The 16,549-nt window shown below is 34.5% G+C and overlaps 1 protein-coding gene across 2 annotated transcripts in view; it reads left to right on the top strand.

The window, feature by feature from the left end:
- The window catches only part of LOC119637507 (putative uncharacterized protein DDB_G0289263), a 67,297-nt gene extending 55,261 nt beyond the window's left edge, over positions 1 to 12,036 (top strand). Inside the window, exons 7-11 of one of the 2 annotated variants that reach the window (XM_038033571.1) lie at positions 5,450 to 6,107; positions 10,615 to 10,873; positions 10,939 to 11,187; positions 11,268 to 11,464; positions 11,534 to 12,036. In XM_038033571.1, the coding sequence (XP_037889499.1) occupies positions 5,450 to 6,107; positions 10,615 to 10,873; positions 10,939 to 11,187; positions 11,268 to 11,464; positions 11,534 to 11,897 (1,727 nt within the window). In that variant the 3' untranslated portion in view covers positions 11,898 to 12,036. Of the gene's footprint in view, positions 1 to 5,449; positions 6,108 to 10,614; positions 10,874 to 10,938; positions 11,188 to 11,255; positions 11,465 to 11,533 lie in introns of both variants that reach the window. The other variant, XM_038033570.1, reaches the window with a different exon arrangement.
- The last annotated feature ends 4,513 nt before the right edge of the window (positions 12,037 to 16,549 follow it).

Raw genomic sequence — 16,549 nt, 5'->3', positions numbered from 1 at the left:
ATTCAGAAAGTTGTTCTAAAAGTTATTCTGAAAGGCGGGTCCATCTTAAGCATCTTCACCTTCTGAACATTACATACATTCGCATCAACTTAGTATGCCCTTGCATTACAAGTGGTGTAGGGTATATACCATCAGTGTATTCATTAAAAATATTATAATAGCAATTCAAATGATTTACACTTAACTTTTTAGCTTAAATAAGACTTTAATTGTCGTCACTATCATTTTCAAATGATGGGTCTCTTCTTCCGCGAAAGTAAGGTCATTTTCAATAACAATTGTTTTGCTTAAATAGAAAGTCTGTAAAGTGTAAGCAATTGTGATTTATTTTTTATCACGCCGTTAATCATAATCAGAGAGCTCTGCAAGCAATCGAATCATTTTGCTGAAAATTGTTATTTAGTTTTCTTCTTGTTGTCGCTAGCCCCTCACGTATAATGCGCAGCAAACGGATAGCGCAATATTCTTACCCAAACTAACGAATTAATGTTAAAATTCAAGTTTTCTGAAAATTCTTTTTTTCATGAAAACTTTTTTTATTTAACTTTCACGTGCAGTTTATGAAGCTACAATGAATATTGCAACAAACTGCTAAATTGAACTAAATCGAGTAAATTTGTTATTGATGACTTTATTTTTTCTAGGAAAAAAGGGAACATGGGGATCAAAGTAAGAGTCAATGTATTTTTCTTTAAAATTCATTATAAGATCTTCTTCTTTTCGTATTCAAAAATTATAAAAGCTTTTATAGATTGTTTTGTCAAAAATTATAAGTTTGTAATCAGGTAAAGATTTAGCTTTCGCGGGAACTCTTATGAACGAGTCAAATTTGAAATTGAGGTGGATATGATCTAAAGTCCGAGTTTTTCTTCAACAAATAAGACTCCAGATAAGGCCTTCTTCATAAAATAAGAAAAATTGGATATTGTTACTATATAAAGGTTTACTTCTCCTACGAACCCTTACATAAAAGAGGATCCGAAAAGTAGACTTGCATTATTCAAAGCTGACGCAGTAAATTTATTTGTCAAATCGCTTTTTTGGACCAATTTCGATCATAAAATGCTAAACATTCAAGTTTCCTGCTTTATAAAAATATATGTTTCTGACGCGATCGAAAGCTTATATAAGAAGTACTTGAAAAAAATGATCTTATAGCTTGCAAAAAATTCTCAACTTTGAGTTTCCGATTCAAGCAATAGTAGGAATCGCAAATTTGGGCCTTGTAACGATGCCAATCAATTTATTTTCGAGAGTGTTTGGCCTTCAGTCAAAAGACCCCTGTGACAATCGCATGGGCGGCAAAAGAGGGGAGGGTAGACGAACGAACATTGCTAAATCGACTTAGAATGACTTTTTGTGTAGTAAGTGCTGGGGTTGTAGAATAAAACCGCGTGCTTTAAGTTCTTCTGGGGGATGCAAAATTTTACGCACGCAAACTTAATATACCCTACACCACTGGTAGTGTAGATTACAATAATTCCAATTAGGAATAAACTTACTAGCGACAGAAAATCTTGTTAGTTCACGACCTAGGCAAAGGAACATGTAATTGAAAAACATTTAGGAAACATGCCGCTCGTAATAAGATGATGTAGATGAAGACGTTAATGCAATATGCAATAGCTTCAGCTGCAACATGTATTACATGAGTAATTAAGTTACCAACCCGCATTTTCATTATGAGAAGGTATGAAACAAAACGTGTGTGTGCCCTCTTGTTACATACAGTTTATGAACACTTATACATGTTGCATATAGTAACGCGAATAATAGTAAATTCGGCTCGAATTTTTCGAAACCTATCACTTACTTAAGTTGCTTTATTTGAAAAAAAAAAAAAATAAATAAATAAACGTATAATGCATTTTAATGCGTATTGAAGGTATCAAAATCTAATTTCGACAGTTAATAAGCAAGAAAGTTATACTTGGCTGTGATCGAATTTCGCATACCATACTTCATATCTTTTTTTTATTGATGTAAAAAATAGAATGGGATAAAATTTATTATTCACTTTTTACTGCATTAAAAGTTATATTGAAGAAAAATTAATCAACTATGTCGTGACGTTCACCATATATAAATATCTAAACCTATCTAAAATTATTATATCTAAAATTAACGCACTCCAAGTCCTTTTATTTGAAACCCATATGCACGGTATTTTGAGGAAAAAATGTATACTTCATGTCGTGACATCCGCCACAATTAATTTAGAATTAACATAACTTACCTTGTCGCCTTCTACTCTCCGAGTCTTTTCATTTGATACCCATATCGCTGGTATTACCAACAAAAAATGAATCCACCAGGTCATCGTGTCCCCTATATTTAATTTAGACTTAATGCAATTTTATGCAGACAATACATCTTCACTTGAGGAATGTAATAATCAGTTTTGAACATTCTACCCTGTTTATGTTATGATTAATAAGCATAAGTCCCCAAAAAAGTGCAAAAAAAAAAGAGAATTTAATCACTTGTAACTTTGCGTGGGCATGGCCGATTTTTTTCATTTAGCAAATATATAGTAGAGTTTCTTGTAAAGTAAAGGTGGAAAATTTCAGCCATCTATCTTTTATAAGTTGTGCGTAATGAGCAAAAATCTATAAATTTTTGTTTAGAAAAAGAGAGTTGCGTTCACGCGTACGCTTTACTGCGGGCTTGTGCTCTTACCAATTTGACCCATTTTCAATACTAGCCTACGTACAAAAACTTCCAATGTTTCTATCACATTTGAAGTCGACTAAGCGAGTGCCAACAACACACATCACAAGAACGCACAGACAGACGTGGTTTAATCAATTCTGAATTTCATGCTGCTCAAGAATCTGTATATTGTTTGTAGGGCCTCTAATACTTCCTTTCGTGTGTCCCAAACATTATGACAAACATAATAAAAAATAAATTATGATGGCGATGACATCACACATTAATGACAACATGAACGTTAGCAAAATGGACAACGATAAGACTTGTTTGTGCCACGCTGCTAGTACTCCTTAAATGATAAATGTCACGGCTCCTTCACACATTCATAATCCTTGTCAGACGATAGATAACAAAGAAACCATAACGTACTAAATTGGGGCCACAAACTGTTAGCCTGGTTCCATGGTTGAAACGATGGGTTTTGAAATTTTGGTATGTGGTTGTGACAGCGACCACAAAGACACTTGCTTATTGTAGTAGTGAAGTTCGAGGGGAATCAGAACGTGCGTGTAGTGCGTGTATCAACATACCAAAGCAACAAACCGCAATATATTTACGCTCCCAAATATTTCAAAAGAGGTGGAAATGCTGTATATAACTCGTTAAGGAATTGTAATCGTAATTTTGAGGACACTATAACGAAGCCGATGCCTGGCTACGATCGACGGCAAAACACCGACTGTGGTTGCCATAATTCCTTTCGACCTGACGGCGAGTTTTGTCAAGAAGCTGACGAAATTGTTGAGATGATTAGTGGTGGAAAACTTATTATCCCTACAAAACTAGTGATGATAAAGGCAACTTAGAGGATGTTGGCAAAACAAATGCATAGTAAACTCAATCGGCACAAAGTGATATTACATATATGACGTAAACAGTTACATTAGACGAATTCGAATCAGTCAAATCAGTAGATAATAATGATACGATCTCTTTAGCTCAAATCTCTCATCAATTAATACCTGAGCCAATATCTGCTGGTCATGTGATCATAGACAGAAAGAAAAGCAAAAAGAAAAACTGCTGCGTTTTACAATGAATTATCCACTGACTAGGCGATTAGACTGCAATTATAATCCTCACTCATACCCGCAAGAGCAAGTGCTGGCTCATTAACCATCAATTCGCTAGATGGGATAGAAAAGAACGCGCAAAATATATAAGAAGTGAAAATGAACACATAAACAAGCCATTTGTTCCCACGAGTAGGGAACTCTCTTGACACTATTTATTTACACACATACGTAGATACCCAAGTAACATTAATATATTTATTTTGTTAAACATTTTTCTTTATTAATTATTACAATTATACTTGGACATGTTTTAAATACATTTCATTCGAAATTGAAGTATACTCATTAAGATGCTTAGAATTGTTTATACACAAACACTTTTTTTTTGTTTTTGCATCTGAAGAGAAAAGAAATCTATTGCCATCAACTACAAGAACAGTTACAATGGATCCCATCATGTTAAGAACCATGAACATATCAAGTAAACCAAAAAGAATGCATGTATATAGTGTTATATGTAAGTTGTATATTTCATATATATTTTATGTTATGTTGTGTGTAGAAATTGGAAAACGGAAGCAAAATAAAAGCAACATTCTTACTAATAAATGATATAAAAACTTGTTGCTGTTTCGGAAAATGAATTTGGAAAAAAAAAGCTTTTGTTTCGCATACACTGATTTGCTCAAAATATTATGTTAGTCAGATCTTAAACCATTTCTAATAGGAATAAATGCTCTTGAGCCGGAACATATTGTTGTGAGGAATATTATTAAAATAAATCGAAAATTGCGATATAAAAATTGAACATAAAAATATGTACGACAGACATCAGACGGATTCAGACGGCGATTAAATCGATCGAAAAATGATTCTTATCGCGAATATAGACGAATAAAGGTAAACATAAACATACAACGCCTCTCAAGCTTATAAATGCTTACAAGCCTTATGACAGATGCAAAAGTGAATCAATCCTTTTGTGTAGGCATAAAAAGAGTATCAAATTTTAATTGGCTCAAATCAATATTTAACAGCTAAATCTACGTATGTAGCCATACGTAATTATTTCGAAAATGGTCTAATGCACAATGCAATACGCACACACACATATATACACACATATATATATATATATATACACACACACACACACACACACAAGCAAACGCACATTCAAAAATATCGCACACTTTTGCTACATTCCAACAAGAGTATAACAAACTGTCTGCAGACATAACTTAAATAATAAAAATAAGAGAACAACTTATGCTCGTATAAAGTAATACAAGTTTACGCACATATATACGAGTAAACAGTTTTAAACTGAATATGGTGTTAAAACAAATATGTATCTCATATACTTTAGCTATAAGTCTGGTTTATTTTTTTGTTACTAAATATATTTCTACTTAAATCAACTCTACTGCTTAAGTAGGCATAACCAATCTGAATCATCTTCAAGCCATAAGTGCGCACAGGTATACACAATTATTTGTATAAAGAAATATAGAAAGAAAGAAAAAAAAAAATATGCATATATATAATATATATATATATGCATATATAAATAATTGTATCGTTGCACACATAAATATAATTGTTGATACACATATTATAGATTCGCTTAAGACATAGCGTATAGTGAGTGAGTGAATGTAACGTAAACATTTTAGCAACGCAGTGTGCATCTAATAAATAAATTTGTTCAATTTCAGCGAACAAGAAAGCCAAATTGCTTAATGGTGGTACAGGAGTGCAACAGCAATCATCTGCTGCGGCAACTGCAGCGGTAAATGGAGCCAACAGTAATGGTGAAATTAACAATAATCATCATCATAACAACAATAACAACAATAACAATAGCAACAGCAATAATAACAACGTTAGTAATAACAATAATATTAGCAACAACTACAATAGAAATCATCAATATGAACAGCAACAACAACAACAACAGCAACAACAACAACAACATTGCATTCAGAACGGTAGCTATGGTAGAAATCCAAACCATTACCAGCAATTGCAGCACAACGGCACAGGCAATAGTGGTGGTGGCATTAACATTGGCAACGGCAATCACCAAGCATACACCGCACATCATTCGCATCACTATCAGCAGCTTAAACAGCAACAGCATCAGCAGCATCAAATATACAGTTCATCGGTTGAAGATCATTACGAATTGACCCATTACGGACATAGTGTGACCGGACGACCTGGCGGACCAAATTTAGTAAACAAACAGTTGGTCTTACCCTTTGTTCCGCCCAGTTTTCCAAATAACTCACAGGATGGCGTTACTCATCTTATAAAGCCATCGGAATACTTGAAAAGCATCAGTGATAAGCGTTCGTGTCCCTCATCGGCGAGGTAAGTAAAGCTTATTTCTTTTTTTTTTTTTTCATTAATTTACTAAATACAGCGAAGCCAGCGTATTACCAGTCATTTGCGTTAATCCGAAAAAACAAAAAAAAAATAAATAAAAAAGCCTTCTAAATATTTCAAGTGCGTGACTCTCTTGTGTGAATTACCATTAGTCTCGCCACAGTTGTTCGCCGCGAACAATTGCCAAAAAATGCAAACATTTAATTTGTATCACAACATATTTACAATAGCGTTCGTTACGTTAACACTTAACGGATCTTTGCAGATGACCAAATTGTCTTAATTATCTCGAATACGATCAAACTTGAATTCAGTTTCAATTGAACGTTGCATTGCAATGATACTACAGCATCGTAAACCTCGCACCTGGCAGAGGTACACTTGCGTTCTTGAGCATAAAATGGAATATTTTCTCTTGCAATAAATCCGAAATCTTTTTCATGAAAATCAGTTCGGATTACATTTATTAATGTTGAAACGTGAACATAGTGAACTACTAAAGTAAATGCTAAGCATAAGAAATCGTTGAACTTTTGTTTAATCATTTTTTGTATGCTATCGATAAAAGCCAACAATTAACAAGTATTAAATTCTAGCACCAGAGATATTAATGCTTAGTAATACTCGCTAAATGCAATCAAATATTCAAAGTGTAAACGAAATTCAGAACTGGAAAAGTGCCGTAACAGTGAAAATTCAATTCCAGGACTAGAATTTAAGCAATCATTTTGCAGCTAAACACAATCAATCGAATGAATAGTCGCATTCAATATTTTGATATGTTTCTTAACTCATTTTATTTGATGGGAGAAAATCGAATTTTTCTCTGTTAACTTTTTACCTTTTCAAATTTGATTAAATCAAAGGGAAATTTCACAAAATTTTGCCGAATAAAGTGGTTTCGCTTATCTTAAAAGTATCGAACCTTTCGGGATCAAATTCGTGAAAATGTCGATTGTGTTGTTTCCCATATACGGCGTTTCGTCAACTGACTATTTGTGCACTTTTTTGCAGCCATAGAACTTCGTCGCTACAAAATTTCTTCGATATCCGATGATAAAATAATGACACGCGGTTTACCGAAACATCCTTTGGAACTAAGCAAACATTTCCCAACCGCGATACTTAAAAATGTATCCGATTTCTTACTTTCAACACACTTTACCCACACAGCGGGAAAACTTTGCTACGCCCAATTATCAAAGACTGAGAACATTTTCTTCACTTTGAAAAGGGTGTGTCACCGTCGCAAATAGTCGAATTTTCATAAACCTGGATATTTCAACAGATATCCAAAAATAAATCGTCAATCATACGAAAATTTGTTTTTGAATTAAACTACGCGGCATAGAATGGTCGCGCTTTTTCTTCTTCTTCAATGCCGTTTGGTGATAAATCTTCGGATCCTTGGCGGTGCAGATGTCGCTCTCTTGCTCTTCCATCACTTATGTATTTCCTACAAGGAAAAGAGAACATTTTGAACATCCATCTGTGCACAAATACTAATTTTTACATCAAAGTGCAAAATGCATTCTCTTTCCGAAGCGTACATTTATTCTCGGGGCCCATAATGCGCCAGCTTTGAAGATATGAATCGAAACGCTCTTTCTGCAACGACTAATTATATAGATGCAAGCAATCCACTAATGTGTATGGCATAATCTAAAATGTTTCGCAGACAGATCTTAACATGTACTTCATGGTACATGGGTGAAAACTTAATTCAAGCGTGCTCACCTACCGCGGGCTTGATCTGTGAATACCAATTCGAAATCACATTTATATAAACGCAAGACTTGAATGTGATTCTTAGATCCCGATAAATATTTCTGTGTATCTGCCGTGAAGCCTTAACTCTAGGATATCCGACCATATACTACGTGAAGTTCGCGTTGCTTCACGTTCCCAGAGTTCAACTTCCGAATACCAAATTGGACGCAGACTCGTACTTACATAAATGAGAGACTTGTAATTAGTTTTAATGAAGTCAGACGATGAGATAAACAGCATACGGGCAAAGTTTCACTAGTTAGAACCAATTTAGGGAGAAAATGATCTACCATAATCTTCTCATTATTGGAAAGGAACCCACCCCTGCTGTCAAAAAATTACTATTTCCTTAGCTTGTATCAAATTTGAAAAACAAAAAAAAAGTTCAAAAGGCGATGAATTTTGTATAACTTATGATATAAAGTTAGCTTAGGAGAGAGTAATTCGAAATTTCTTGCTTTTACTACCTCTCTTGATCATTTTTAGAAAGCAAGTTCTCGTCTTTGAAGTAAAAGCGTATGTAACATAATTTCGGAATAGAAGTCATTATCAATGTTTTCACCTTCAATGAAATGGTCTAATCTTAAATGGTTTCTGCATCTGTACATGTTCACAAAAACTATGAAAACACTTTTACTTTTGCTTTCAAAATGAGATCCAGAGATAAACGTGGTCTCAATTAATTAGCTAATGCGAATACCCGCACTTAAGGCATTTATTTCAACGCCTTTAATAAACAAGGTAGTTTAGCTAAAGTAACAGTTAATGCAGACTCATAAACATGCACACTAGTTTACCAGCCGAGTGAGAAGCGAACCAAAAAACCAGCCACATGGAAACGCATAAAAGAAATTTATTACCAATGTTGACGATGTGGTATTGCGAATACGTACAATTAAACTACTTACATGTTCCTAACAGTAGTTGGCTTTAGGTTTTATACACATTATCCAAAGGCGTCCATACATTAATATTGTCATTGCTTTTGTAACGCAAGCATCCTGTTAGGTACGTATAGCAACTTTCCTTTAGGACAAGGCGAAGCCTATCGTACACCTTTAACTATTTAATGCCTCCGCATTTGGGGATTACCGGAATAATCGCAAGTACCCAAGCGGTCAGGCTTCACACGTCACCGAACCAACTTCCACTTAAGTTTCCCTCCAAGGTTCAAACCTAAGCATTTGTATACACTGTTTCTACTGAGGTATATCGCACAGTTGTCCACCATCACGTTTGATGTTTAATCAGGTTCATGCATATCATACGTATGGCGTCATTCATGACTAGACAATTTTTGCAATATTATTCAAAAAATATATGTATATATATACTCCGTTTCCCCCTACAGAAATACCAAAAGGTGCTAGCTTTCCTCCGAAAGTTGCTAACTTAGCGTATGTTTCTTTTGTCCGTGTTTTATCAATGCAGCCAGTTCTATTTCTATCCCTATGCCTGGGTACAAGTGACATTGACTGAGCTGATAATATGACCTCCGTGGATTCCCTAGTTTTGATCCATAGTGCTTTAGAGTTATCGGCTTTACGCTTGTCATATATTATCCATACTCTTGCTTTTGGATTGTCCATGCTTCCTGGACGCCATCCAGCTAATACCCCCTTCGATTTAAATGTATAAGAAGCAGATATTAATACAGCATGCAACAGGCACCAACTCATACTAGGAACTTCTCTGGCCACCTCAATACTTCACAAAATCGACATTCATTATTTCGACATTGTCGAGGTCGTAAGGTGAAGAGAAACCGCCGATTTAGAAGGGCGGTGTTATGGCTTTGTTATAATATATGAAATGCAAATAAAAGACTCCATCCTCTGTTGACGAGAAATTCATGGTCATAGAGGTTGAGATAAAAAGATGGAACTGAGCACGCTTAGGCTCTGGATCTCTACATCCAATTTAAAAATCAATTTGATGCTCACAAAACAGCTTAAAAGAACCGTAAAAAGTCACTATCTTATTTATTTACAGAGAATGAGCAGAAAAAAAAAAATATATATATAGATATATATATATATAGATATAGAATATATATACTATATATGATATATATGATATATATATATATATATACAGACTTCGAATAGAGCAGAGAACAGAGAGGCTTAAATCGATTTATATAATAAATCTAAAGCCATTGGTACGAGGTTAAGAGGTTGGTCTCCCTCCAAAAATTCTAAGCTTTATGTACATCCACATAACCTTCATAAACTTTTATTGCAAAGAGCGTAGGATCTAATTCAGTCTAATTGCATTGCAATTATAGATGTAATGAAGGGCAAGCTTATCTTAAACAATGTAAGGTATAAACATGTGAAAATATTAAAAAATATTTTTTATTCGAAAGTTTATAAGCTGCGGCAAAAAACTTGAAGAACTTACTTAGGTTCTTTCAGTAGCAGAAATGGTCCAAGTTGATTAATAGATAGACGCTCAATTTTGAACAGATCTTCAAACTGGTAACTAAAGTTATTCAGAAATTTATTCATCTTCAATCATGAAATGAAAATGTCATATCATCTGCCATAGAATGAATGATGCCACAAAATCTTTCTATAACTCTGTACCTGTACTTTAATGATACTGCAAAAATTCGAACATGTTTTCCAAACGGCAAACATTAATCATTTTCTGCAAGGAATGTGAAACTTTGTTCTTCTCTTATTTGAATCTAAAGGAATGTTTATTTTTATCATTTTAGGTCGACAGATACTGAAGATTATATGCAAATACAAGTGACTAATCAGCATTCGACTACGATTGAACCGCCCAAGCCACCGCCACCTCCTCCATTGCCTTTAACACCATTAACTCATCATAACACCATACAGAATAACGATCGCCATCATAATTCAAAATCAATAAACACCCATACGCAAAGCCATCATACAGACACAACTATACGAAAACAGCATCAGCCCCTCTCAGCCATTTCTATACAGGATTTGAATAGTGTTCAAGTGAGTCATTTTTTAGATAAAATAAAAAGTTTTATTGTTAGTATGAATTATCTTTCGATGAATAGTTGCGTCGTACCGACACTCAAAAGATACCAAAACCGTATCAAATGCCAGCACGAAGTCTCAGCATGCAGTGCTTATCCTCCACAACAGATACTTATTTGAAAAGTGATTTAATAGCTGAACTTAAAATCTCGAAGGATATACCGGGAATTAAGAAAATGAAAGTTGAAAAGCAAATGGCAAATCGTTTCGATTCGGAACATTATACCGAAATAACGAAACAATTTACGGCATCCAATTATGTCGATCAAGTGAGTTTAGTTAATAAGTGACAATTTCGCTTGCATATCAATAGCGGACTTTTCATAAATTGTCGAAGATATATTTTCAGATACCGGAAAGAGATCAAGCTGGGAATATCATACCCGATTGGAAAAGGCAAATGATGGCTAAGAAAGCGGCTGAAAAAGCTAAAAAAGAATTCGAAGAGCGTATGGCTAAAGAGGCCGAAAATCGAAGATTATCTCAGATACCGCAATGGAAACGTGACTTGTTGGCCCGTCGTGAGGAAACTGAAAATAAGCTTAAGTTAGTTTATAATGATCTAATAAAATTTGAACAAGTTTTTATTTACTTTTATTGTATTATGATATTTAGGGCAACAATTTATACACCCAAGGTGGAAGAAAACAATCGAATAGCGGATACTTGGCGTTTGAAAAATCGAGCAATGTCCATCGATAATATTTCGATGGTTTCTTGTGCTGCCGACATATTCTCCGGCAATATGACTAATAACAATAACAATAACAATAATAATAATAATAATAATAATAATAAAGAAAATTCACAAGGTTACGGTCAAAATGGTATTACTACTAATGGTCATGGCGTTGACAATCCTAATGAAACACAACAGCAACAGCAACAACAACAGCATCATGTTGATACCGATAATGAAAATATTATACCGTGGCGAGCTCAATTAAGAAAAACCAATAGCAGACTGAGTTTAGTTTAATACGGGACACGGGAAACCATAAGCCCATATGCAAATGAAGAGAGGAAGATGAGAATTTCAATATATGATAAAATGTTTAAAATGATTCCGTTAATCGAATGTATTCGCTTTCTTTTTATATATGTTATTAAAATCGAACACATTTATGTTTGTTTTCGTAAATATATATATATATATATATATATATATATATGTATTTAATTTTTATACGCAAATGCATTTTAGAGTTATTTGCTTTTGATCTTTAAACATCAAAAAGTGAATGGCGGTGAAATAAAAATAGTTTCCTTTTTAGTTACAATTAAATACAAATTCTTTCTATTTGATTCGTTTTATTATAAAAATGCTTTTCAACGTATTGAGGTCGACTAGTTAGCAATCCACTTTCGCATCAATTGTTCAACAAATTGAGAAATAAAAATTTCATCTAGAGTTAAGAAATTTCGGTGCAATATACAAATAATGGAATGAAATTAATTAAAAGTCCAGAGCAAAAGAAAATTTTTTGCATGATAATTTATGAGAATTATTTTCAATTTTTTTTTATATTCTATTTTTTAATTTTTTAATTTTTTTCGTTTTTCTCTTATTCACAACAATCACTTTATACCTTATTCAATTGTATGTATTACTAAATTATTGTATTTGTTATTTTTTTCCTTCTTTTTTATGCAAAATTAATCTAAATAAATATTCTTCACAGTAAATAAAAACACAATACTTCTAAATGGTTTTCATTAAAAGGTGCGACTCAACCGAGTTCGTTTATAATAACTCGACCCCTTTGTCTGAGCCATGGCGGGTAGCATTGCATGTCGTGTCAAAATTAGGGCCATTTTTCCTATAAGGGGATCAAGAAGTTACTAGTAGACTATAGACAACAGTACACATGCGTATTGACGTTACCTTACGCGACTTACATTCTTGTTTGATCGGAAGAGAAAAAAAATCATCTACTTTTTCCACTCACCGATTCGTTCAGCTTAACTATAATATTGATATTGATACTATCTTTTTGATTTTCTACATATACTTAAAAGAAGGCTCTATGCCTATGCTAATGAAAGCCGTATTGGCAAACGCTATTAATTAAAAATAACACGGTTTCAGCTTCCGTCTGCACAACGTAGCTGTGTCGGGTGACGACGTAACTCGCCCAATGGTAATTTTCCTTCAATTTCGTCAAGGCGTCGTTGGACCAGTGTTAACACGAGCTTTTGCTCAAAAACCATTGCAAACAAATTGGAGAAAGGGCACGTAACCGTTACTTTCAGTATTTAAGGCGCACATTAGTCCACAATTCTATCTTAATTTACTAGATTTTGTCAAAGAATGCCAAAAGAAATATGAACTTAACCTTTAATATCGTCAATGACACAGGTTTCAAGAAACAAACCCCCAATATGAGATGTAGGACAAAGGATAAAGCATATTTTTTTCAATCTAGTTATTTCCGAAACACCATTCTTTACAAAATTATAATAACTCTCACGGATGAAGAGAGTCAAGATATGGTCCGTTGTGCTTAGGTGAAGGCATTTTCCTGGGGAATTTTCGACAGAACTATCGGTATTCTTATCGTTCATATTCCCGTGTCCTAGAGTTGCCCGCCAGTGTACACTGCAGCGATTACTATTTTAGGGATCTGCACGTATCGTTAGAAAACCTTACCAATACCGTTATCCTTCAACAGAGCGCACGCATTGATTACATTCCAACCACTTCTGTTCCGAGATGTTTTAAAATATGAGGTCGGTGAATATAGTTTGCAAATTGTGTATTCTAAAAATGATTGAAAAACAGTGGCGAAGACATTGGCAATTATTTGCCGACAAGAGTTCATATTTTCTCACCAGTAATCTACGATCTAAGGCAGATATTGACGTTTAGATATTAAGGTTTAAAAAGCTTGCAATTATTGTTGTTTTTTCTTTTTGTGTATTTGTATTTACTAGCAGCTTGAAAGTCATGGTCAAATGTACATAGTTCCATTACTATAAATCATGTTAACTTGGTCTATCGTTAACCATTGCAATCGTCAGCGGCCTTTGTCAAAACGCATTTACATGTTCAAGACTGAGACCAATTTTCCAACTAAAAGCATTTAAGGAGTCCCCAGAGGATCCCAACGCCGACGGCGGTGCACTCCAGTATCGAGCTGAACAAGCATTAAACGAGCCTTCAGCCACAGACCCTTTGATCTTTCGATTAGGAGATTGGGCGCTTGTAATTGAAAGATTTTATAGAGACATGTTAATCTGCTTAATCTAAATTTTAAGTAGTCGTAGAAAGAAAATTTCAAAAAAGCATGTGAACGAAAGAAGATACATGGTCTTTGAGTTTCATTTTAAAAGTAAAGCGTTATACGCGAGGCAACTCGATACACTTCAATAGAGTAGTTAATGGCATATTTAACTTATACTGGCAAGGGAGGGCACGTTAAGATTGTATAATTTCCCTAACCTAAGAAATATTTTCGCAGAGCTACTGACCAAGTGCACATCAAAGTTAAGTTTGCGATACGGAATTATCCCCAAACATCTACTTATAGAAAATAAAAAAAGAAAGCTATTATAGCTCCGGGGATTGACGCAAAGATGTCGCCCCTAACTAAAATCCTCGTCAAAATCTCGTGTAAATTCGATCATTTGTGCGTAAGTTATGGCGTGTTTGGTAACTCTGTTTACGTTACTTTCAAAAGAATTATGAAATTCGAAATTCGTGTGTTTATTACACATTGCTTTACGATGGGGAAATTTACCGTTCAAACTCAGCATTGACCTGAAAGGTGTTATTGCAAATCTTGCCCGCTGAAAATCGCAAGTTGTCTGTGGATTTCTATTTTTAAATAAGGTCCTACGGACGGATTCTGCACCCAGCAGATATCGAACAGAGATAATTAAAAAATATCGTAACAATTATTCTTGTTGATAAACGAACGAAGTTGCAAGAGATGCCTCCCTCTTTACAGATAACAAAAGAGAGTTTATTCAATATTTTGCGTGAAAAATTGAATTGTAGCGACTCTTACAGTATTCTCCAGGTCTGACCCACACCGATTATTGCCTGTTTACGAAAGGATGCTCAAAAGTATACTCTAGGCGATCATTATGAGAACAGAAGTATACTTTGAGGATATTGACATGTAGTCCTAGAAGAGAGCCATAGAAATGTTAGAAAAGTCTTGGACTAATTATAAGATTTTTGAAGCAGACTTTGTTGATGGCTGCAGATAAATTGTGCAAAGACACCAGTCCCAAGATCACGTTATGTTTATATATTCTTATTCACTCGCACTCCCGCTTTTTTCTAACAACGTACTTGTCTTGCTGTCATTGTCAAACTCAGAATCAATCGATTTGCGCTTTACGTGCCACGAAAACACAGAGAAAATGGTAAGACAATGTATAATTCTATAGCCGAATTCATAATTAATTAATTCTTCATAATGCACTTGGCAGCAGCACTGACGCTTTTCAAATCTCTCCTTCACGTACACGTCTTTTAAGAATAGCATGTGGGTTTTCTGTCTTTTCTGAAGGGGCCTCATTTCCTCATTTATTTATTTATTTATAAATACAAACTTCAGCTACAGTGAAGATTCAGCTAAATTGCGCAATCCATACAATTAAAGGCTCAACCTAAACAACTAAAGTAAAAAAGATCTTAAAACTACGAATATTTGTGGGTACATATATTGAAATAAACAATGTGAATATCATTACGCATCAAGCCCATGCATAACATGGAGAGTAAATTACATCACTTCGTTGTGCCTCTCGTAAACGGGAATTAGTATTTTGATGGAGCGCAGTTGGCTAATAGAACTTAAATTAAAAAAGGACGCAAGTCGTAGGCGGACATATAATATAATAGAATAATAGTCTTCATGACAACAGCAGGAATCAAGTTATAAATCTCGTTCAAATTATTACAGACAAGCTTCATAATTGAACCTGCATTGGCTATGTTCACAGAGAAAGTTGCATGTCGGGAGGATAGGAACATTAAAATTGACCTCACTTAATAAAACCGATGAGTCGATGGGGCCGCTTCACAATGAAAGTAATGACTAATACCACTCCAACGGCAAATAATCGACTTTCATAAGAAGGTGCAGCCACACACACGTGCATCCCAACCCAAATTTCCTAGATCAAAAACCGAAATTGCTTCTGCAGTGATTCTATGGAATTTACGAGTCAACGATACGAAGGTAACTATATGACCGAGGGGTGTTTTAATACAGGCCGTACTAAGCTAACATACAGTCTTCTCGTCAAGAACGGATCATCAGATTCCCTTGACCAGCATTTCAATAAACCTGGGCACGGATGTAGCTTTACTCACAGAATGTTCAACGTGCAAATTGACAAGACACCTATGTCCGGAAATGAGCCCACATTCTCTAACCTGAATCAAGAAAATATTCCTTTGAAGGGAGCTTAGATAAGATATGATTGGATATCCAAATTAACATACAAGAGAAGTTTGACGTCACCCACCTAGATTAGGATGTGGAAAGATTCAATAGCTGAGGGCAAATCATTAACGCATGCGAAACCATTTAACCCAATACGAACTTTGTTGGTTTATTGTTGTTGCAATCAGAGTTTAAAACTTTTCTCTACACCGTACAAATATGTTTTGCA

The sequence above is a fragment of the Glossina fuscipes genome, unplaced genomic scaffold (assembly GCF_014805625.2).
Source record: "Glossina fuscipes isolate IAEA_lab_2018 unplaced genomic scaffold, Yale_Gfus_2 59, whole genome shotgun sequence".
In the NCBI taxonomy this organism is placed as follows: Eukaryota; Metazoa; Arthropoda; class Insecta; order Diptera; family Glossinidae; genus Glossina; species Glossina fuscipes.
Note: the sequence above shows the minus strand (reverse complement) of the source record. Positions and strands in the feature narration are given on the sequence as shown.